General features: G+C 44.4%; 2 protein-coding genes across 7 annotated transcripts in view; one reads left to right on the top strand and one right to left on the bottom strand.

The window, feature by feature from the left end:
- grem2a (gremlin 2, DAN family BMP antagonist a) overlaps positions 1-2940 on the top strand; it is a 13058-nt gene extending 10118 nt beyond the window's left edge. For all 6 annotated transcript variants that reach the window (XM_084321755.1, XM_084321756.1, XM_084321757.1 and 3 more), the window contains one exon: positions 1371-2940. In XM_084321755.1, coding sequence (XP_084177881.1) covers positions 1371-1950 — 580 coding nt within the window. In that variant the 3' untranslated portion in view covers positions 1951-2940. The remainder of the gene's footprint in view (positions 1-1370) is intronic.
- A 1884-nt stretch (positions 2941-4824) lies between these two features.
- The window catches only part of fmn2a (formin 2a), a gene marked incomplete at its 5' end in the record, with an annotated part of 139297 nt that continues 121621 nt past the window's right edge, over positions 4825-22500 (bottom strand). Inside the window, 4 exons of the mRNA XM_084321997.1 lie at positions 4825-5333; positions 6039-6120; positions 12355-12504; positions 14189-14240. Of these exons, the coding sequence (XP_084178123.1) occupies positions 5307-5333; positions 6039-6120; positions 12355-12504; positions 14189-14240 (311 nt within the window). The 3' untranslated portion in view covers positions 4825-5306. The remainder of the gene's footprint in view (positions 5334-6038; positions 6121-12354; positions 12505-14188; positions 14241-22500) is intronic.

Below are 22500 nucleotides of genomic sequence, written 5' to 3'. Positions count from 1 at the left end.
AGAGAGCGAGAGGATGTTGAAATGTGCACAGCAAAGAAGAGCCGGTGGATAATAAGAGAGGAGCCAATAGACTCCAGGCGGTTTGGTTCACAGTCGGGATCCTGACATTGATGTGGAAAAGATGCTTTGAGCCGATCGGTCAAAAATGTGTCTGGCGCAAAAACACTGACAGGGTACACACTCAGACACGTACTCAAACCGGCAGAGGAGAGTCGGTAGATATAAAAGGAGCCTATAGCCTCGAGGCAGTTTGGTTCACGGTCAGGATTCTTGAGGGACTGGTCAAAAATGTGTTTGGCGCAAATACTGACAGGGTGCAGATTCGGACACATACTCAATCCACCCGAACAGTCTGAAAAACATTCTCCTCTAACGCATGTCTTCCTCATTGTAGCACAAAGCAAAATAGGCATCGAATGTTCTTGCATGGAGAGAGTTGTGTGTGTGTGTGTGTGTGTGTGTGTGTGTGTGTGTGTGTGTGTCTGTCTGTCTGTCTGTCTGTCTGTCTGTCTGTCTGTCTGTCTGTCTGTCTGTCTGTCTGTCTGTCTGTCTGTCTGTCTGTCTGTCTGTCTGTCTGTCTGTCTGTCTGTCTGTCTGTGTGTGTGTGTGTGTGTCTGTGTGTCTGTGTGTGTGTGTGTGTCCCCGTGCACACTGCACAGTGTGCACACCATGCTTGCACGCACACATAGCTGCACGCGGAGGTGGATGTTTAGGAAAGGTTTCATCTCTGTCACCCGTTGCTCATCATGAGGATAGGTTGATCCTTGGACACATCATGGGTCACTCCCAGTTCACGTTGCTGCATACTACATAACCACAGAGAGGGAGAGTAGTCCCAACGGGCACACTTCCCCAAAACCCTCGCCTAATAACATTCAGATGGGCCCCTCTAATGCCTGTTTACATATCTGCGGCATAGTTCATGACTAGAGTAAGCAAAGGCCTAATTATTTTACCCGGCGAAGAGACCAATAAAATCAACTTCCCCCTTCTCGTTATGGGTGTTTAAGTGTATCCTTTGATGCCGAGGCTTTGTTTGTTTTTGGAAGAGTTGCGTAGCCGAGAAGAAAGCAAATAGAGGTAATGACATGGAGACATTGACAAATGGAGGCCCTCGGTGATGGATTCACTTCCTCCGTGATGCCTGGGAGGCTAGACAGCCTGGGAGGCTAGACAGCGCCCCAAACACATTCACACACACATGTAAACACGATAGCCAAACATCACACAGTACCTTAATAACAGTGTCAAACATGGGTTTGTATGCTGCATGACCGTACCTTGTACTTCCACATTCACGACAGCTGTCTACGGTACTGATAGCGTGAGTCATGTGTCTCTCTCTCTCTTCTCCCTCGTCTCTTTTGCAGAATGTTTTGGAGGATCACTCTCCCGCTCCTATTGGCCGGTGTGCTCTGCGTCGCCACGGAGTCCAAGCAGCTCCGCCCCCAGGGATCCATCCCGTCGCCGTACAAGACCAAAGACAAAGAGAACCTGTCCTCGGACCGCCATCACCGGCTGTCGTCGCGGAAGCCCGAGGTGCTGTCCTCGAGCCGGGAGGCCCTGGTGGTGACGGAGCGTCGGTACCTCCGCCGGGACTGGTGCAAGACGCAGCCCCTGCGCCAGACGGTCAGCGAGGAGGGTTGCCGCAGCCGCACCGTGGTCAACCGCTTCTGCTATGGCCAGTGTAACTCCTTCTACATCCCCCGTCACATGGGTCCCAGCTCGGGCCCCGGTGCGAGCAGAGGCTCCGGCTCCGGCAGGAAGGGTCACAGCAAGGGCCAGGAGCCCTTTCAGTCCTGTGCCTTCTGCAGGCCCCACCGCATCACCCAGCTCACCCTGCAGCTGGACTGTCCCGGCCTGCAGCCCCCCTTCAGACACCGCAAGGTACAGCGGGTCAAACAGTGCCGCTGCATGTCTGTGGACGTAGGCGGTCACGGGAAGCGGTGAGGAGGAACCTTGAACCTTTAAAAAGGGAGTCGTTATCACAGGTGGACACTCGTTTGTGAACTGACTGGCGTTGACGTTGGACAAGGAAAAGGGCTCACTAATTTAAACTACAAAAGGAGGTTAGCCTCACGTTGGATTATCGTGCATTACATTGTAGACCTACACATGGCAGTTGGCCATGCAATGACGTTATTTTGCTAGAGATACAACAGCCAACGTTATCCTACAATGGCTCAACTTTGTACTCCATCATAGACTGGCAGCTATGATGAATGATCAAGTAGACTGTTCATTTCACAAGGGACAGCAGACACTGTTGAGGGACACAGCAGTGGAGGAGGCACAGCAGACTGATGATCAAGCTGGGAATCTTCAGAGACTTTTGCCTCCCCACACTCTCTGGGAAGTCCCGGTTGTTCATAGGTCATCAGTCAGCAACCCAGAACTACAGTACTTACCTAACTGATCCTGCAAGTTTCATCAACCCTTGGAAGTCAGATGAGTTCACCAAGTGCCATCAATAACGTTTCACTGCCAAAACAAACTATGAATTGCTGCTTAGAGGGACTACACACAAAAAACACGAAGCCTTAAACAGGATTCCTCATGACAGAGATGTATGTTCTCACTTGATGGTTTGCCTATGTAGCCAATAATGTTTCAGTCAGAGGGAAATGCTGAATGCAAATACAGAGCCTACATTTGATCATTTTTCGTCTCCTTGTATGTTGCACTTGATAACTCCAGCATCCCCCCATACACTTGTCTGAGAGGTCAACAAAAGATCCAAGATGGATTTGAGACTATTGGAATGCAGCCAATGCCAGAGGCAGATAGCTATAGGTGGGGATAAATTGGCCATGTGTAACGTTTGCCATAAATATTAAACTAGCCAGTAAATAAATCATATTGTATTATGTATAATGGAGGTTAGATGAAAAATATATATGTATGTATGTATTTGTGTATGGTATGTATGTCAAAAGTATATTAAATCAAATTCATGTAAAACTTCAATGGTGTTATGAGTCCACAGAATGTTTTGCCAATTCAAATGACAATATGGTTGGATGGTTGTAAAAGAAAACACCATAACAGCTATATTAATGTGTTTTTATTCCTCTTATTTAATAAATAACAACAAAGATCTTCTGAGACGGGGGTCCCTGAGACACACTGTTATAAAACGGGTCCACAGCCTACTGTGTATCAAGAGATATTATTTAATATATTGTCATGGTCAAAGGCATTTGGTCAAAAACATTGTTAATATTGCACATGGGGTCACATCAAACAATCCTATACTCCTCCAGGAGAACACGGAACAGAGTTCACACAGAATGGGAAGGCTACTCAATTGCATATCACATAAAACATCATAATATTGACAAATAAAACAATAGCATGTCAAACTACTTTAATGCGTGGTCCTTTTGGATGAGAACGGATATCAACCTCTATTACATGTATGGAAAAGGAGTTAGCAGTAGTAGCTAAACAAAACATATTAGAACGTTTTAAAATGGTAAATAAATGGTAAATGGCTGCATTTATATAGCACCTTTATCCAAAGCGCTTTACAATTTGTTCCTCACATTTTACCCATTCACTCACATTCACACACCAACGGCGAAGGCAACGTACAAGGTGCCAACCAGCTCATTAGGCGCAATTAGGGGTTAAGTGTCTTGTTCAAGGACACTTCGACACGCTGCCCGGGAGGAGCGGGAACTCTGGATTACCAGGCGACTGCTCTACCTCCTGAGCCACAGCCTATTGACTACCCCTCTAAATCAAATTTGATTGTCTCGACTATGTATTTGCCACAATCCAACCCTTTTTCAGTAAGACGGCTTTGTCTCATCCCACGTAATATGCCTCAATAGTAAAATCAGTAACACTCTATTTTAGGGAGCACAAACAACCATTAAGTACCTGGGAACTAATGAATGTTAACACAGCGTGGGGGAACAATACGATTTAACTGAGAGCCAACTGTTAGAATTACAGGTAAGGAAGGTAGGACATGGGGATTTGAGAGTCAAGTGGATGGTTCATCTCTCCTACACAGAGGGTTGGATGACATTATTTGGATGACGTTCTGTCCCAAGAGGAAGTCAACGAATTCACCTATATCAAGCCCCGCCCTCTTTTCTTGATCCTCCAAGCAACTGTTGTGATTGGAGGATCAAAAATAGAGGGTGGGGTTTGAGATGGCTCAATTGGAGCTACTTATCTTTTCCCTTATTCAATTGAATAAATTATCTAATATTAATTGTTCCCTCTACTTTTTTCATATGAACCGAAGATGAGCTGAGAAAGCGAATATAAGTTTCACTTTGCAGCATCTAGTTCTGCCATGTTTATTCACTTGTGTGTCCATGGAAACGGAATAGCTCATAAATGTCCAGACATGCTAAATATTTGGTTATTTGTGATACCATCTATCAAATCAAAGTAAGTCACTGCCGCATGCTCAAATTCAAACCAATTTGGCCCCGGAGGTCAGTCAATGTGTGCCGTTATAACGCACTCTGGGCAGAGCTCTTTCAGGCTGCATGAAGTACATCTCTGCGTAGGAAGCAAGTTTGTTAGCATAATAGTTCCACATCAGCTCATAGGTATTTAAATCATCATTATTGTGGCTCCTAAAGGATGTGCGTTTCCATATAAACCACTTTTTACAGGGCTCCTTTGACCATTTGCAACCGTGCTTTAAGGCACTTGCTCTCTGGCAGGCGATTTGCAGCTATAAACATGACCTCTTTGTGCTTCTTGTGGTGCAGGGAGAAAGTGCTGTGCAGAGGGACTTTCCATGCACCAGTGTGGTGACTCACATTTAGTTAAAAACATGAAAAACATGATTGTCGTCACTGTGTTTGGATATTGCAATACAAAGGAAATGCATATAACATGTACAAAATAAAAAGAAAAAATGTATACAAATCTCACACTGCAAAAAGCATTTTCTGGCAACTGATCCAACTATATACCAACTACAACTGTCTTAGAATACCTTTGGATGGTAATCTTTAATTGCATCAGTCCTACTGGGGACTATACCGTGGGGGTCCGTACCGCAGCCATCAGAGTTTAGACTGGCTGTCTAGACTGACTGAGGTTGTTTCTGAGTCAGCCTTGTGAGTGAGGACTGCATTGAGGGTCCAGCTACAGTATAATAGACTTGTTAAATCACACTTCTAAACGATTAAATTCCCCTTCTGGACCAAGTTGCGAGAGAAACTAGGTCAAAATCAATTAGCAAACAAACAAATAGTTATGAGAGTCATGGATGAATCATTTCATATTGTAGTAATCTTGTGCAATGTGCTCGATGATCATACTTCTCCAAATCTTCAGATCTTCTGACCCAGCTTGGCTTTCTGTGGAGCAAGGAACGAGCCTAAGTCATATACAATAACAATGGCAGCGCTGTCCATCTCAACATGTTTGCACAGTCAAGTGTTTTGTTTTCTTCTACACTAAGGATGGCACGGACAGAGCTGGATAGTAATGGATTACATGTAACTGGAGCACAGTCATTTACTAAAACTTGGTAGCTGTAATCAGTTGCTGTTACTGTAAATGGCATTTGAATCGAAGGACACAAACGTCATTATAATGCACTTGAAATAATGTCAATCATGATTGTGGACGATGATAATAACGTTGTTCAAATTGGATCGTCTGTTTTACCCTTAAATGCTGTATATTTATGAGGCAATGTCATCCTAACGTAATCAAATGTAATCAGGTTACCGTATGTTACCCAATCTATTACGTTACTGATTACAATTGTAAACTGGTCATCAGGGTTCTGTAATGAAATACATTCTAAAAGTAACTTTCCCAGTTCTGGGTATGGGTAATTGTAAGGAAGGAATTGACATATCTCAAGCACCACCCTCTTTTCTTGATCCTCCAATCACAACTGCTTCCCTCTGACAAACGTTCAGTTGTGATTGGAAGATCAAGAATTAATGGGGGGTGGAAAGAGAAAGGAAAAACGAGGAGAAATAAAATTATGTGGTTAGAGCTGGGATGAAAAAAAACTAAAAGAAACCTAATAATAAAAATTAAAGACTTACGATGCCAGTTGCGTGTTTGGGTTTCACGTTGTAGGAGGCCTTCTCTCTGGCCTGTTTGAAGACCTCCTCTGCCAATTTTACTCTGAGAGAATGAGAAAAGACAGACAAATTCAGACATGGACATGTCGCATGAATCCAGACACACACATGTGTCATAAACTGACGCACACATACGCAACAAGCAAGGATACACACACACACACACAAACAGGCACCATACTAGACTAGGCAGAATTTCAGAAAATGTGCTTGTATAAAGTGCTGAAGGCATTTCGTGTTTATTTTTGGTACACAACATTTCTAGGGGTATTAAGGGGTGCTGAATCCAAATCTGCTGTATACCAAGCTCAAAAATGTCAAATAAGGCCTCAAAATTGAGAAATCCAACATGGCCGCCAGCACCAGGCCCTCTCTCCACAAAAACAGGTGCTAAACCCACAGTTTTTATTCTACTGACATGAAACTTTGCACAGAACATCTGCACCTATGGAGGAAGAGAGTAGGAATATAGCTGGGGTGCAACCATGAGTAACAGGGTGTTTTTGACTGTCGAACTGTAATCTTTGTATAGGCGAGGATAAAAAAATGACATTTCTTCAGTGTTTGCAGGAATACTACAGCAATTTGGTAATAACTGTACAGTGTTGGACACCAACATTAGAATCCCCCAAGTCTTAGCTTTATTCAGGTACCAAGTTTATGCAAGTAGCTCTTATAAATCTGGATATATAAGCCTTTTAATGTAAGCATGCTGTTTTAGGCGAATTTTCAAAAAATAAATGGTGGGGCTTAATGAGTTAAGTGTGACTACACAAGGTACAAACCTGAATTAAATGTGCTTTTGTAAGTTTTCTTACATACATCAACAAGGACGTAGTCACACCGGAGATTCAAGAATCCCTACTTGGCGCAGAACACCTTGGACAGGCACAACTGAACATGTTTGTGGACAAACGTTTGTGTGAACCTCCAGATAGTGACCAGCACCTGAACCTGAAATCACCCATTCGAATGAACAAAGCCAAGACATTTGCCTCTTTGTATGAAGTTGTGCAACTTTCCAAGAACAAGCAAAACACCATCAAAGTGGACAGGCAGATTCTACAAAGGCTCATCACAGCTTACAGAGCAGGTCGTAAGGTAGACCTTGACAATATCCTCCAGCATGAGCTCATGCCCATCCCGCCATCTCTGGCCACAACTAACGGGAGTCTACATTCCACCAACAAGTCTGTGTTAGCAAATATACTGACGAAACAAGTTAAAACCCCTGCAGATCTTACCCTTCAGGGACCCAGCTGCCTGGTCATTGATGGCCAAGCTCTGGTAATGGCACTCGGAAAGCCACCGGACACTACAACATTTGGTGACTATGCCAACAAGTTCACTGACACCGTGTTGAAGATGGGAGCAAAATACCAGAGGGTAGATGTCGTCTTTGACAGATACCATGACCAATACATCAAAACAGGCACAATCTGAGAAAAGTGCTGCCAAACTTCTACCAGCATGTGACTTGTTCTACCAGAGGCGGGAATATTTTAGACCATTGCTACTCGCAATTTAAGAGCGGGTACAAATCACATGCTGCCAGTCCTTTCGGCAAGTCAGATCACGACGCCATCTTTCTTGTACCGCAGTATAAACAAAGTCTCAAGCGCATTCCTGTAGTATCGCGAGAGGTGAAGCGCTGGACGGTGGCGTCGGAGGAGACGCTCCAAGCTGCACTAGAATGTACAGACTGGGGGGTGTTCCGCGATAACACAGATAATATTAATGACTACACGGAAACAGTGCTGGACTTTGTTTGTACTTTGGTAGAAGAAACAATCCCCTCTACCACAATTAGAGTTTACCCAAACCAAAAGCCCTGGGTAGACAAATCCATCCGCGAAGCTCTGAAGGCGCGCACCTCAGCATACAATGCCAGGCTTGTGACAGGCAACATGAATGACCACAAGGTGGCGAGATACAATGTTAGGAGGACAGTAATAGAAGCAAAAAGGTGCTACAGGGATAAAATTGAACTTCAATATGAACAGGCTGACTCTAGAGCTATGTGGCAGGGCCTCAGAACGATGACAGATTACAAAGGCACCTCCCTCAAACTGAACAGTGACATCCAACTGGCAAATTATCTCAATACCTTCTATGCGAGGTTTGAGGCTGGGAATAACAGCACCAGCCTACAAACCACCGCAATGGAGGGGGGGGGGCACTGCTGATGGAGACTCAGTGTTCAGAATAACAGAACATGAGGTGAGGAGGACGTTTAAGAAAGTGAATATCAGGAAGGCAGCAGGACCGGATGGCATCCCCGACCGTGTCCTAAAAGTCTGTGCCGACCAACTGGCCCCGGTATTCACTGACATATTTAACCTGTCCTTAGAACAGGCTGTCATCCTCACCTGTCTGAAGAAGTCCACCATTATCCCTGTACCCAAAAAATCCAAGCCTGCTTGCCTCAACGACTACCGCCCTGTAGCTCTCACCTCCATAGCCATGAAGTGCTTTGAGAAGCTAGTGAAGGGCTACATCTGTTCCTCCCTCCCCATCAACCTGGACCCCCTGCAATTTGCATACCGCCCCAACAGGTCCACGGAGGACGCCATAGCCCATGAGCTGCACACAGCAGCATCACACCTGGACAAGAGGCAGGGGAACTATGTGAGAATGCTATTCATCGACTACAGCTCAGCATTCAATACCATGGTCCCCTCCAAACTCATAGTCAAGGTCAGGGACCTGGGCTTGAACTATGACCTCTGCCAGTGGGTCTTGGACTTCCTGACGGGCAGACCCCAGGTGGTGAGAGCAGGCAACTGGACCTCCTCATCCATCACTCTCAACATAGCGGCCCCCCAGGGCTGTGTTCTGAGCCCCCTCCTTTACTCCCTGTACACACATGACTGTGTGGCACAGCGGAACAACAACACAATCATCAAATTTGCTGACGACACAGTAGTGGTGGGCCTGATCTCTGCAAACGACGAGAGGGCCTACCTGGAAGAGGTTAAGGTTCTAGCGGGATTGTGTCAAGAGAACAGCCTCTCCCTGAATGTCAGCAAAACAAAGGAGATGATTGTGGACTTTAGGAGGTCGGGGTCAGGGACTACAGCCCCCTCAGCCTCGATGGGGCACCGGTTGAGAGAGTGAACAGTTTTAAGTACCCCGGAGTCCACATATCCGAGGACTTGACATGGACCACACACATTGACAGTGTTATCAAGAAGGCACGACAATGCCTCTACTTCCTTAGGCGCTTAAGGAAGTTCAACGTGAGTCAGAAGATCCTCAAGAACTTCTACTCATGCACAATAGAGAGCATCCTGACTGGCAATATCACCTTCTGGTTTGGGAATAGCACTGCACAAGACCGCAGCAGACTACAGAGAGTGGCCCGTTCAGCCGAACGCACAATTGAAGGTGGGCTTCCCACTCTCCAATACATTTACCACAAGCGGTGCATGGGCAAGGCTAAGAGAATAATCAAAGACTCCAGCCACTTAAACAACTGCCTCTTTGAACTGCTGCGGTCAGGCAAGCGATACCGGAGTCTCATGGCAAGCACAGAGAGACTCAGAAGGAGCTTCTATCCCCAGGCCATCAGGATGCTCAATGAATGAACAATGAACAATAAGCAAACCATCAACACACCCACAGCGCACATACACTCACTTAAATAAACACACTGTAGTACCCACTTTACCACTTTAGACACACTTTACACTTTATATTTATATTTATATTATTGGTAAGGAAATTGCACATCATTCTCATTCCTTATTGCACCTCACCACTACAAGGTGGCACCACAAGCTAAGCTATACCTCACCATTTTTGTACCAGCTGTACATACTGTATATATAGATACACTGAACAATTTTGTTGTTTACACTTGTTTACATACTTGACTTCTTGATGTTCTATTTTATACTTATTATACTTATTTTTTACTATCTTGTTATTATCTAGCACACTCTCAGGAGCAACACAGAAAGAAACATTTCATGCAAAGTATTCTGTATGCTGTATGACAACTAATAAAGAAACTTGAACATTCACTTATTTATATGGTAAAATAATCTTTTTATTTTATTATATTATAATCTATTCTATTCTATTCAGGAAAAGTGGCATTGGATGAATCATGCAACTGCAAGACACCTGCGACACCTGCCTGAATACGATTGATGACTGACAATAAATTACTGTACCTAAGATACTGTACGCATATTAAGGACTATCTCATTTGCATAAATGGCATGTTGATAAAAAATTCAAGAGAAAATAGTTTGAATAAATCCATCCTGCTTTTCTTTCTTATTTGGTTGATGAGTTATGCCTCAATAACGACCACAGTTTCTGCTATAAATATGAGTTTCAAGCAACATTTTCACAACTGATCTAAAATCAGGATATGATTTTAAATTCTTCATGTATGCAAACATATAAAACACATTTCATTCATGTTTCTACCTTGTTTAGTCAGAAAGATATGCACTTAAATAGATTTCAGGCTGGCGCTGGCGGCCATGTTGGATTTCTCAATTTTGAGGCCTTATTTGACATTTTTGAACTTGGTATACAGCAGATTTGGATTCAGCACCCCTTAATACCCATAGAAATGTTGTGTACCAAAAATAAACACGAAATGCCTTCAGGGTTTTGATTTTCTGAAAATTGACCCTGTCTATACAGACAACGGGTGGAATTTAAACTGTGATGTTGCCCAGAGACTATGAACATATATATGTGTGTATTGTTTGGACATGAGATATGTGTGGTTTGCCACTTGCCAGTCCTTCCAGATAACTCACGAGATTAGTCATTAGTAGCTCACAAAGGCAAAAGGATAAGCGTGTTTACATTGGGAGAACAGTGCAGAGTAACCTAACACTTCAAATAGTAGGCTCTGAGGGCGGCTGAGTGGTGCAGTGGGCAAGGCACTCGCCACTAAAGCAGGAGACGCTGGGTTCGAGCCCAGCTCTCGGCGTTGCTACCGGCTGGCCGGTCGTTCATACTAACACAATTGGCAAGTGTTAGAGGGTGGGAAAGCCAGTGGGTGGGGATTGGACATTGTGGACAGCGACTCCTCCAGGTCGGTTGGGTGACGCCTGCACAGCAGAGACAGGAAGTATCGGTCGCAGCGTGAGCCTCCCACGCGTTACTCCTCGCCACTGAGAGTTCGAGCTGCTGCGGTGAAAAGATGCGACAGGCTGCCTCCTCGTGTATCATAGGGGACACGTGATGCAAGGCTTCTATCCTCACTACAACCGACCTGTGGGAGGCATAGTCTAGCAATGACTGAAAATGGGGAGAAAAAGATAGTAGGCTCTGTGACACATTTTGTTTGTTGCTATGGAAGGAACATTTGTTCTGTTCTTGTCTGGATATGGGTTGGACCCCCACAAGGACAAGGGGTTGTTTTAGGGTTAGGGCAAGGGTGAGGATTAGAGTTTGACATGTAGTGGTTATGGTAAGGGGTTAGGGGTTGACTGTATAAGTCAACGGAATGTCCCCACAAGGCATGAAAATGAGACGCTGGGTGTGTATGTGTGTGTGTGTGTGTGTGTGTGTGTGTGTGTGTGTGTGTGTGCATGTGTATGTGTGTGTTGCACATGACTTAAGTTACAGTACACCATCAGGTTGAATCACTATGACTGTAGCTCCACTCAAGTTTAATAGCAAGACAAGACCCGAGAGAGAGGAGGGGGGGCGGGGGGTTTATGCCTTAGGCCTCAAGGGCAAAGAATTAATGCTTACAAATTTGTTTTCATACTTTCCTACTGAATAAGCAAAGCTCGTGACATTTATGTTTGCATATCACTATTCCATCTACATTCGGCATAATGGACCAATTAGCTTTCTGTTGGCATGAGCAACGGTATCTCCAGACCCATCCGACCACTGGAAGCTAACGGGATTCTGCATGTGTTCTTTTCATTACCGGGGTGAGGAGAGAGATTTGGGTCATTTCGACTCAGTTCTCCCCATGAATTTGAATGACTTGAGATAGGATCTTCCGCGAGTGCCAGATGTACTATGTCCGTCTTATTAATGGTTCGGGAACTCGTGAGTTCCAAAAAACCGGGGGGACATCGGCGCTTTCGTAATGATCAGTTTATTTATTTTTGAAGGACAGTAAGCAGTCCACCAGTCCAACCCAAGGACACGGGAGCAGGAGATAATAAAGTAGAAACGAAACGGGGCCCGGCCCTCGCGGGGGCCAGCTGTGTCGGAGCCAGGAATCGTATAACGTTCCCCGTTCGGTTCAACCCAAACAGGAAAGAAGCAGATTAACACAACATCCCACCGTTCCTGTGATATCAACTTGTTCTCCCTCTTCCACTGCTCTTTGAAATCACTGGAGAACTCGTGCCAGACCGAGAAGAAGGTGTTTGGGGAGACCTCCTTTTCTCCTGCCTTCGGCCTGACGGAGAAGAACACGCTCAGCTCCAAGAAACTGTAAGAGAACAGAAAACATAACCTCAAGATCGACCATAATTACAACACTGAGATTACAGAGAACTCGCACTAAGTCATTGTTGAGACCCCGCTAGCCGGATTAAAGCAAGCACGCAAAAACGTGAAAGTTAATCTCGGAATAATACATTCTTTACACGGAAACGTGCACTTAGTAATGGTAATATCCCTCCAAAATGCAAACCAAAGATGACTGAGCGTTTCAGACTAGAGAAGAATTTAATGAGGGGGAAATCCAATGCATTAGCTGCTTCCCCCTGACAAGTCATACGCTGGTAAAGTCATAGACTAAATACAAACTCTTTAACACAGCTTTATCACCCTACTCATATCTCAGTGGTGTATCCATACAGTGTGTGTGTTGGACAGAGCGAGGAAACGCGCGCACGCCGCAGAGCGGCCAAGATGAAGACAAATGTAGAGAAGGCGGGGGAGAGTGCGCGAGAGAAAGTGACAAATGCGCCGAACCTTTGCGGTTGATCAATATACGGCGGACAGGTTGAGGTCTCTTTGTTTGGAGTGCGCCATAGGAGCGCATTCCTAGCCAGTGTTAACAGAACCCTGGAGCCAAGGCTGTCTACTCTCGCTCCGCTTAGATAAACAAGACAGACACAGCACGGGGCATGTTGTGTGTGTGTGTGTGTGTGTGTGTGTGTGTGTGTGTGTGTGTGTGTGTGTGTGTGTGCGTGTGTGTGTGTGCGTGCGTGTGTGAGAGAGAGAGAGAGAGAGAGAGAGAGAGAGAGAGAGAGAGAGAGAGAGAGCGAGAGAGAGAGAGAGAGAGAGAGAGAGAGAGAGAGCTTGTCAAATCCAAGAAGTATTGTGTTCTAATGATGCCTATATGATGCTGCATTCCATTTCAGCCAGCAGGCTCACAGGCTCAGCTTAATCATCCGAGTAAAGAGAAATGATGTAGGTATGGAAGGGAACTCCAGCGAGGTTTGGAGGCCGAGGAATGTTCTCAGAACTTTATTGGTAATAATAACAACCAATGTGTTACATGGCAACATGCAACAAGAACACAAATTGCCACAACACGTCTGTTACCAAGAACAGCAGAATCTTTCTTCCATACTAGTTGTTACCAGTTAATGCACCTTGGTTTAAAAGCTAAATTGTGATTTTGGTTCTTATTTAAAGACAGAAATTATGCAAATGAAGAGGGGTGTGTGTGTGTGTGTGTGTTTGTGTGGTTGGGGGCGTGAAGGTCTTGATGAGACCATTTTTTAAAGAGCTGTCACATTAGATTAGATTAAAACGTATTGTCATTATACAGCACAAGTACAGTACAACAGAAATAAGTTTGGCATCTAACCAGGTGATTAAACTGGAGTAAATATAAATGAGCACTACTGCGTAATAATGCTAATCAGATGTATGTACAGTGTTATAGTATTATTATGTACAGTCATACGGGTATAAGTCATACTGGCCAGAGGTATAACTAGTAAGAGTATAAGGAATATGTACAAATATAGATCGATAGATGATATAGGATTATATGCAGATATATAGATGTGGATAAATATATATACAGTACCATAAATAAATAAATATATATATATATATATATATATATATATATATATATACACATGGTAGGCCTATATACACTATTATTGTACATGCCTTCATACAGTAGTTAACTTTATAAAGACATAACTTACATCTTTTGCGTGTCTGCCAGCTGTTTCTCCCGAGCTTCCAGTTCCGTTTTGGCTGTAAAGGGGAAGAACAAATTGAGATGAGAGAAGCAGAGGCACATACCTGTAAAAGCAAAGCCATCTCTCCAGGGGTCAGAGCACACACCTCTACGTACAGGAGAGGATTCCACATGTCAGCGTTGCCTCCGTCGACAGTCATTTAGAAGGTCAGTGGTGTGCCTCGACAGCTTATTGAGTGTCAGATTGTCTACTGTTACACACGGCTGACAAATCACTACAGCAGATCGCCGGACAAGTGTTTCTTTGTAGGGTGACCCTCCAAATGGATATAGATGACTCTCTTTATCTCTTTATGTGTGTGTGTGTGTACTGTGTGTGTGTGTGTGTGCAGTGTGTGTGTGTGTGTGTGTGTGTGTGTGTGTGTGTGTGTGTGTGTGTGTGTGTGTGTGTGTGTGTGTGTGTGTGTGTGTGTGTGTGTGTGTGTGCGTGTGTGTGTGCGTGTGTGTGTGCGCGTGTGCGTACGCATGATAGATAGAAGTGAGGGAGAGAGAGAATTTGAGAAGACAGAAAAAGCTAAAGTGAGATAAATACAGTAGATAGACAGACATAAACAAAGAGACAAAGAGAGAGAGAGAGAGAGAGAGAGAGAGAGAGAGAGAGAGAGAGAGAGAGAGAGAGAGAGAGAGAGAGAGAGAGAGAGAGAGAGAGAGAATCGATGGCTATAGCGTATACATTTGTGGATATTTCCAGCAGGCCCCCACACGTATCTCAGTGGGCTATCATGCATGTCATGTCTGAGTTACAAATGATAATATAAGACAAGTGATCATCCACAGCACGCCAGCCCTTACACCCTACCACTGCAACAAAACTCTTGCGTGACCACATCCACAAGTGCAATAGTTAGAATTTGTTATGTCGTCAAACAACGACCTCGGGGCAAAAGAGCCCCACTTGGGTATTGCACTTTGTTTCCATTTTTTTGTTTTCATCTGATGTGTGGGCTGGAATCTAGTAGGTATACGGGAGGGGTTGCTACTGCTGGCCCCAGGCTCCGCCAAGAGAGGACTGGAGAAAATCACAGTACAATAAACGACTAAATTCCGGCGGCTACGTGGCGTAGTGGGCAAGGCACTCGCCACGAAATGCTGGAGACACTGGGCTCGTCAGTTCGAGACCAGCGCTCCACATTTGCTTTCAGTTTAGCTGGTCGTCCGTACTAATACACATTGGCCGTATTAGAGGGTGGGAAACTGATGGGTGGGGATCGGGCATTGTGGACAGCGACTCCTACAGGTCGATTGGTGCGCCTGCGCAGTAGAATCAGGAAGTGTCGGGGGCAGCGTGAGCCTCCCCCGCGTTACTCCTCGCCACTGAGAGATCGAGCTGCGCAGGTGAAAAGATGCGACTGCTGTTACCTCAAGTACCGGGGGGGACTTGTGCTATGTATGACTTAGTCCACATTGCAGCCGGCTTGTGGGAGGCAAGAAACAGCGTCCGTGACAGGGGAGGGTTGAATTGGATGATACGAAATTGGGATGGGAGAAAATATAGAAAAATGGGAGAAAAAGTGGATAAAAAAATAATAAAAATAAACGACTAAATTCCAACCCATCCAACGCATGTCAGACCAAAAACGGAAAAAAGTAAACAAAGCGCAATACCAAACACGGGTTATTTTGCCAAGAGGTCGCCGTTCGACGACACTACAGAATCGTAGAAAGACTGTGTATAAACTCTGTATAAACTGTACTACAGCAAATATATTATTTCCACCCCTGTAAATATGCTGTATATTCAATCTATTTATTAAACTCCAATTACTGTATATTCGGAGGGGACTTTCAGATTCCACTTTTGACCCTTCACTTCCCGACATTTCTTTGTCAACATTTCCACTTCTCTTTTATTTTCCTTTCATGTCGCCGACACGATGCGCCGTCCTCGCCTCTCTTCGTGTGAGCGGGCGCCGGGGCCAAATCCCTTGTGTGTGCGTTGCAACGCACTTGGCACTAAGTGTGATTGTGGTTCTTCAGTGAACTGTGATAGCCTCAGGAACTGCCAGAGGGATTCTTCACCGAAGAACCTCATCCCCGCGGGAGAATTATCCGGTTTTCAACTAAAGTACCGCGAAGTGCACGTTATTATGTCAATCCAGCCGTTTATTTCTTTCCTTAATCTGGGATAACAATATTGATTCTAGAAACAATCTTTGGTAACGTTGACGGTGCCAATCTATACCTACAGTTTCATGGTCCGAAGGCTATACACTGACTAAACTATTTCCCAGCCCATTGCTCAAGCTAGAAGGTAATGATATGTAAACCACTGCTGTTTGCTGCCTTAAACTGTCAAATGATCAGAAATGACCCATGACCTCTTTATAGCTTTCCAAGACAGGCATGACAGCCGGCAGAATATGGAATCTTTCCTGGCATAGATCTCCGGCGTGCTCATATCCCAGCACTATCCAATCGCTCAGTGTAATTGAAGCCAGAGCCACATCTAAGGATGTCCTGACATATCCGATGGGAACATCACTATTCTCTACCGTTCCAGGACACTAATAAATCATTCTGTTGCCAACCTCTCTCTCTCTCTCTCTCTCTCTCTCTCTCTCTCTCTCTCTCTCTCTCTCTCTCTCTCTCTCTCTCTCTCTCTCTCTCTCTCTCTCTCTCTCTCTCTCTCTCTCTCTCTCTCTCTCTCTCTCTCTCTCTCTCTCTCTCTCTCTCTCTCTCTCTCTCTCTCTCTCATCCTCTGCCTATTGCTCATCAATAAATGAGGAGCGACAGAGACGTCCCCTTGCCTTTACGGGGCTCAGAGTGAGAATTGGTTCTGTCTTCCCCCCGTGCTCTTTGCCAAACAAAATCATTGTCTCCATATGGTGTTTAATCTGGTCTTTACAGTCTCTTTTTTTGTGTCATTTTGTGTAACTTTTTATTTTCCATTTTTAGAGACAAATAACAAACAAAAAAGGCATTCACCAATCGCCTCATTCCACACTACACAGAGTCTGGATCATGGGCCTCACCATTACGCTTATATTGAAATCTATTTTCCCCAAATACATCACTTAAGATTTTAATGGTATTTCTACTTCTAAACTTCAGTTTCTCCATGTACTTGTGTACTCTCAACAAATAAAGACCGATTATCCATTTAGAGTATCCATGTATTACTCCATTTCTTCCTGGTATCAAGAGCTGGTACCCACCATGCAGGATGTGTGACAGATCAAAGGCTATCTGAGGCTATCTGAGCTTTTATAGCCACACCCACCAGGAGATTGACTATGGCCTTAAAAGGAGCTGTACGTGGTATTCTTTTGAGTGTTTGGTCAGTAACATGTGTCTCCTAGTCCCTCCACAAATAGATTTTTCTGGTAGATTATTTTACTTTTTTCAAGGACACATTTGCTTAAAACTAGTTTTTATTTCTTATTTTTGTCAGACCATTTTTGCAGTGTGGAGTTCTCTCTCCTGATTGGATAAAGTGGGAATGGGTTGCCAGAAAAAATTAATTCTGTTTAGTGCAGAGCGGAGGGACTGGGAGACCAATGTTACTGACCAGACAATCTATATCAGTGATGGCTGTTGGAGTGTAGAGCTATTATTTGAACAATAACACAATAATAGAATAACATACTGTACAGTCTGTTGGACTCTAGGACCTTACAACTTAATAAGGTGTGTGGGTTGGGGTCAGATATGATTTCCTCTGTCGTTTTATTGTCGTGACCAGATGCTGGTCTGCAATTACTGAAATACATAATTGATTAACTTTTTTCCCTCTCCCTCACTTATTCCATTTTCCTATTTTTGGGGGCATCTAGAGGGGCCACCGCTATGTGCTGAGAGATCAGTAAATAATACGGCTAGAGTTTCTGCAAAGCATCTTAACACCATGTCTGTTCCTAAGAAGAATGAAAGTGATCACAGTTCTGGGATCTGGCCTAATGCTCTTGCAAATGATCCAACGTTCTGGAGATTGAGGTAGAACATTTCTGATATTGTTCAATAAACCTTTTTTTGTATCCAACTCATCAGCACTTGGCTGCAGTGGCTACTGATTTTTAAATCCCTTCTGGCCATAGGTCAGTAAGAAAAAGGGGGAGAGAGAGAGAGAGAGAGAGAGAGAGAGAGAGAGAGAGAGAGAGAGAGAGAGAGAGAGAGAGAGAGAGAGAGCCTGCCGCCAGCCTCACTAATCTTTATTTTCATCAGAAACAGATTATCACATGGCCAGTGTTCTCTAGCTAGTCGCCGAGGCTCCATCAAAGTCTTGCATGCATGAGAATTTGTAAAGGGAGCGGGGAAAATGGAGCTAGACCAAACAGCGGAGCTCCAACAAGTCCGCTCCCACTGTTATTCTGTGGTTAGTTTCATGGTCAGAAAATAAACAAGGGCGGTCGAAGCTGTGGAGCCAGAAATGGTTTAACCCCAGAGTTTTCAGAAATTACAGAAACAACAGAAATAAGACGTCGGGGCTGTTGTTCTTTTTCACCGCCACGGCGGAGGCACCCTGAGAATTCAGTCTGGAGCCTTCTGAGTCACATGTCCACGTTATGCTGCTTTACATTCCCTGCTCAAGAGGACAAACCTCGTCATTTGCATCAAAGGGAGAGCCCCCATATTTCTCTCAGACAGGGAGAGAGAGAGAGAGGGAGAGAGGCAGAATGGGAAGAGGGAGAGATGCTTTCATCTAGGCTTTCTTTAAACTCACTCAAGGACAGTGAGTGAGTGATATGGCGGAGGAACATATGCTATATATTACAGACTCATTTGAATACAAAAGCAGTGGAGAAGAGGTCCGTGTGCACTGGGTCCTTCAAAAATATTGGTCACAGTCGAGTTCATTTAGTTTGCCCTCAAAAGCCAACATAACTCAAAGGATGACATTAGGTGTGTTATGTTAAAACAGGCATAACAAACTAAGTCTCTTATACCGGGATCAGACTACAGTACATGACATCCGACCGATTTTTGACACGATTTTGTCGCGGCCGACACATTTCCAGAGTGGGGAACGGCGACACTCCTTGTAGTGTGACATAATCAAAGAACAGCGATAGGGGGTGGCTGGCTAGTGTAGAGGCCTAAGCACTCGCCGACCACCGCAGAGACCCGGATTCAATTCATTGCAGCGATACCTCTGGCTTGGTCAGTCGTCCCTATGAACAAATTGGCAGTATTCGCGGGTGGGAAGCCAGTGGGGTATGAGTCCTGGTTGTTGCAATAGTGACTCCTACTGGTCGGTCGGGGCGCCTGTTCAGCAGGGAGGGGATCTGGGGGAGATAGCGTGAACCTCCGCGCAGGTTATGTTCTCCCAGTGAAACTCCTCGCTGTCAGGTGAAAAGAAGCAACTGGCACCTATGTATCAGAGTAGGCATGTGGTAGTTTAAACCCCTGACCGACAGTAGGGCAGCGCAACGACCAGGAGGTAATTGGCATAATGACTAAATTAGAGGATGGGATAAAAAGTAAACGATATTGACACCCTGATGAAAAATGTCTTCTAGTGTGGTTCTCAACCGGTGGTACTTAGTTGGGCCCCCTGCTGGTGGTACTTACATTTTTATTTTTAATTATTATTATTATAAAAAAAATTTAAGAAATTATTAAAACAATTGTTTGTCCGCAGTCATGCCACTGAACCTTTTTTTATTTTTTTTTTAGTGTTTCTAGTTGCGGCGGCATAACCTAAGTGGGGAACAACCAGGAGATCACTGTGACAGAGAGTAATGCAGTCTAAACAGTCATAAATATTTTATTCAACTTCAGCCCCAGATTAAAATTTTTATTCCGTAATGTCAGATAAAAAATGAAATAGTCCCACTTTTCTGAAAAGAGTTGTTGTTAAATCTGACCTTACAAAAAACTAAAAATCCATCAAAATCAGTGTTGTTGCTAATCATTGACACATGCTAGCCTGTAATAATCCCCCCCAGAAAAATTGACTTTGCATTTGATATATTGAAAATAATTCACTTTTTGTGTGTGTGTTTTTTTTTTACAATAATTTGTGATGCCCATCACAAACACTGGCATTTAAAGGTTAACATTTCAAAAATTCCTGACTGGGGCTATATTTCACACTATATTTCCCAGCCTGAATTATTTCCCCAGTCCAGACAACAACATGCTGTGTGTGTGTGTGTGTGTGTGTGTGTGTGTGTGTGTGTGTGTGTGTGTGTGTGTGTGTGTGTGTGTGTGTGTGTGTGTGTGTGTGTGTGTGTGTGTGTGTGTGTGTTGTGTGTGTGTGTGTGTGTGTGTGTGTGAGAGAGAGAGAGAGAGAGAGAGAGAGAGAGAGAGAGAGAGAGAGAGAGAGAGATAGAGAGAGAGATAGAGAATGAAGTACAAATGCTTGCTGTGTGTGTGTGAGAGAGCGAGAGAGAGAGTATGTTTGAATTAAGTACATTTGCTGAAATACAGTTGTTCTTAATTATCTCACTTGCTATGTGAGAATGTTAGTTATTATGTTCTCAATGCCCCTTGCATTGTATGAGAATTGTGTGGAAGAGTTTGCTAGTTCTAGTGCTACCCCTTTGTACATTGTGGCTGTGTCTGACAAAAGTTAACAATAAATAATGTTATTAGGAATACATTTGCCTCCTGCGTGAACTGTGCATAGCTGAATAGACTGTATTTTAACGTCGGTCATATGGTGGTACTTGGAGAGCCAGCTACGTTATCAGGTGGTACTTGGTGTAAAAAGGTTGAGAACCATCTAGTGTGACAATTCCAAACCCCTCCTCCCCGATCCTTGGCGAATCATTCCAAGACGGCATTTGGCGATCTGTCGGGGACAACATGCGTAGTGCGCCCTGTCTCCCAGCCAAGACACAGCACGATATTATGATGCTACTGTATGATGACCTAATCTGATCATTGTGAAAGGCAGAAATATTGTGTAGTCTTTGATGTCCCAATATTGTTGTAGCTGTGGATGAAAGCGTGATTGGACTATGCTTAGTAGTCGCGACAGATAAACACTGTGTTTGCAGACGACGCCAGCATTATCTCTGGGTAAAATAGCACACATCAACATGCCTCATATTTCCTTTTTTTTTGGTCACACAAAAGTAATGCACTTCGAGTAAAATACTGCATTAAAATTGCATGCAGCAAGCTAAGAATGCAGAGTAACGCTCCGTTGTTTAGCCTCCTTTAGCGATGGCCCGCTGAAGTGGTCTGGGAGAGAAAAGAGGCCGATAGCACACTGCGTCAGAGCAGCATGAAAACAAACATGGCCGGTGGCAGAGGGGGGACACTCTATCTGTGGATTCATTACCAGCGCCCTCCTCGGCTCCAACCGCTAATATATCATCCCCCTTTTAACAGCCCTCTTAACGCCTCACCCTGACATGTTTATTTGATTCCCTGATATGAGGGGGAAGGAGTGATGGGAAGACGGACAGGGTGAACGAGTGAGTGAGGCGCGTGAGGGAGAGGGGCTCTTCCACTCTCCATATCATTAGCCCGATAAAAAAAAGGGCCTCCTGGATGAGAGCAGCAGAGACGGCAAGTTGACAGAGAGGGAAAGATAGTCTATCTTGGACAGCAGGAGTGAGGACAGACGGAGGTAACAGAATACAAGAGGGACCTACGGCACCACAGAGAGGCGCCTTACAAGGTTTACTACAATAACACTGTACAATAACAACAGTATAGCATTCAGCTAATCCTCAGCAGTCAATTTTCCAAATGGCCTCCTCTGAGTTTGTTTTATGACGGACAAATCACGATTAAAAGCCTCAGCTACCTTGTGCCGTCATAATCCATCAAAGCAGATGTGGCAAACTTTAAACAATAGCTGTGAGTTATTCAATGCACTCTGGCTAAACAGAAATCTCCATGGAGACGCCACTGGCAGCTGCATATCGACGAGGACCAGCATGACTTGGAAAAGCAGCTGCAGTGTGTTGATCAATAACCCATTTCAGCTGCTCTCACACCAGAGAGATCATTCAGGAGGAACTTTCTGAAGATATTCCAAAGTAGTCATGGCAGTTTTATAAATCAAGTTGACAACCTTTTGAACTACGAAAAGGCTGTCTAGCCTGATGGTCGGCATACAAGACGATGGGCTAATAGTGGGGCATCTTCCTTGGCCCTGGTCTGTCATAAACACATTTAGTGAGAGACATAGTGTATCGAGAGTCTCCCGATTCTGAAATTGGGCTCACCTTGTCTCAGAAACTCATCCATCTTGTCCTTGAATGGTTGTAGGTTGTCTTCAGAGGACACCTTACACACTTTCTCCGTCTCAGATGAGCATGCTGGGAGAACAAGGAAGGCACACGAGTGAGTGACACATAT

Source organism: Notolepis coatsorum (genome assembly GCF_963971535.1).
Source record: "Notolepis coatsorum genome assembly, chromosome: 9".
Classification (NCBI taxonomy): Eukaryota; Metazoa; Chordata; class Actinopteri; order Aulopiformes; family Paralepididae; genus Notolepis; species Notolepis coatsorum.
This window is presented reverse-complemented; position numbering and strand designations above follow the sequence as displayed.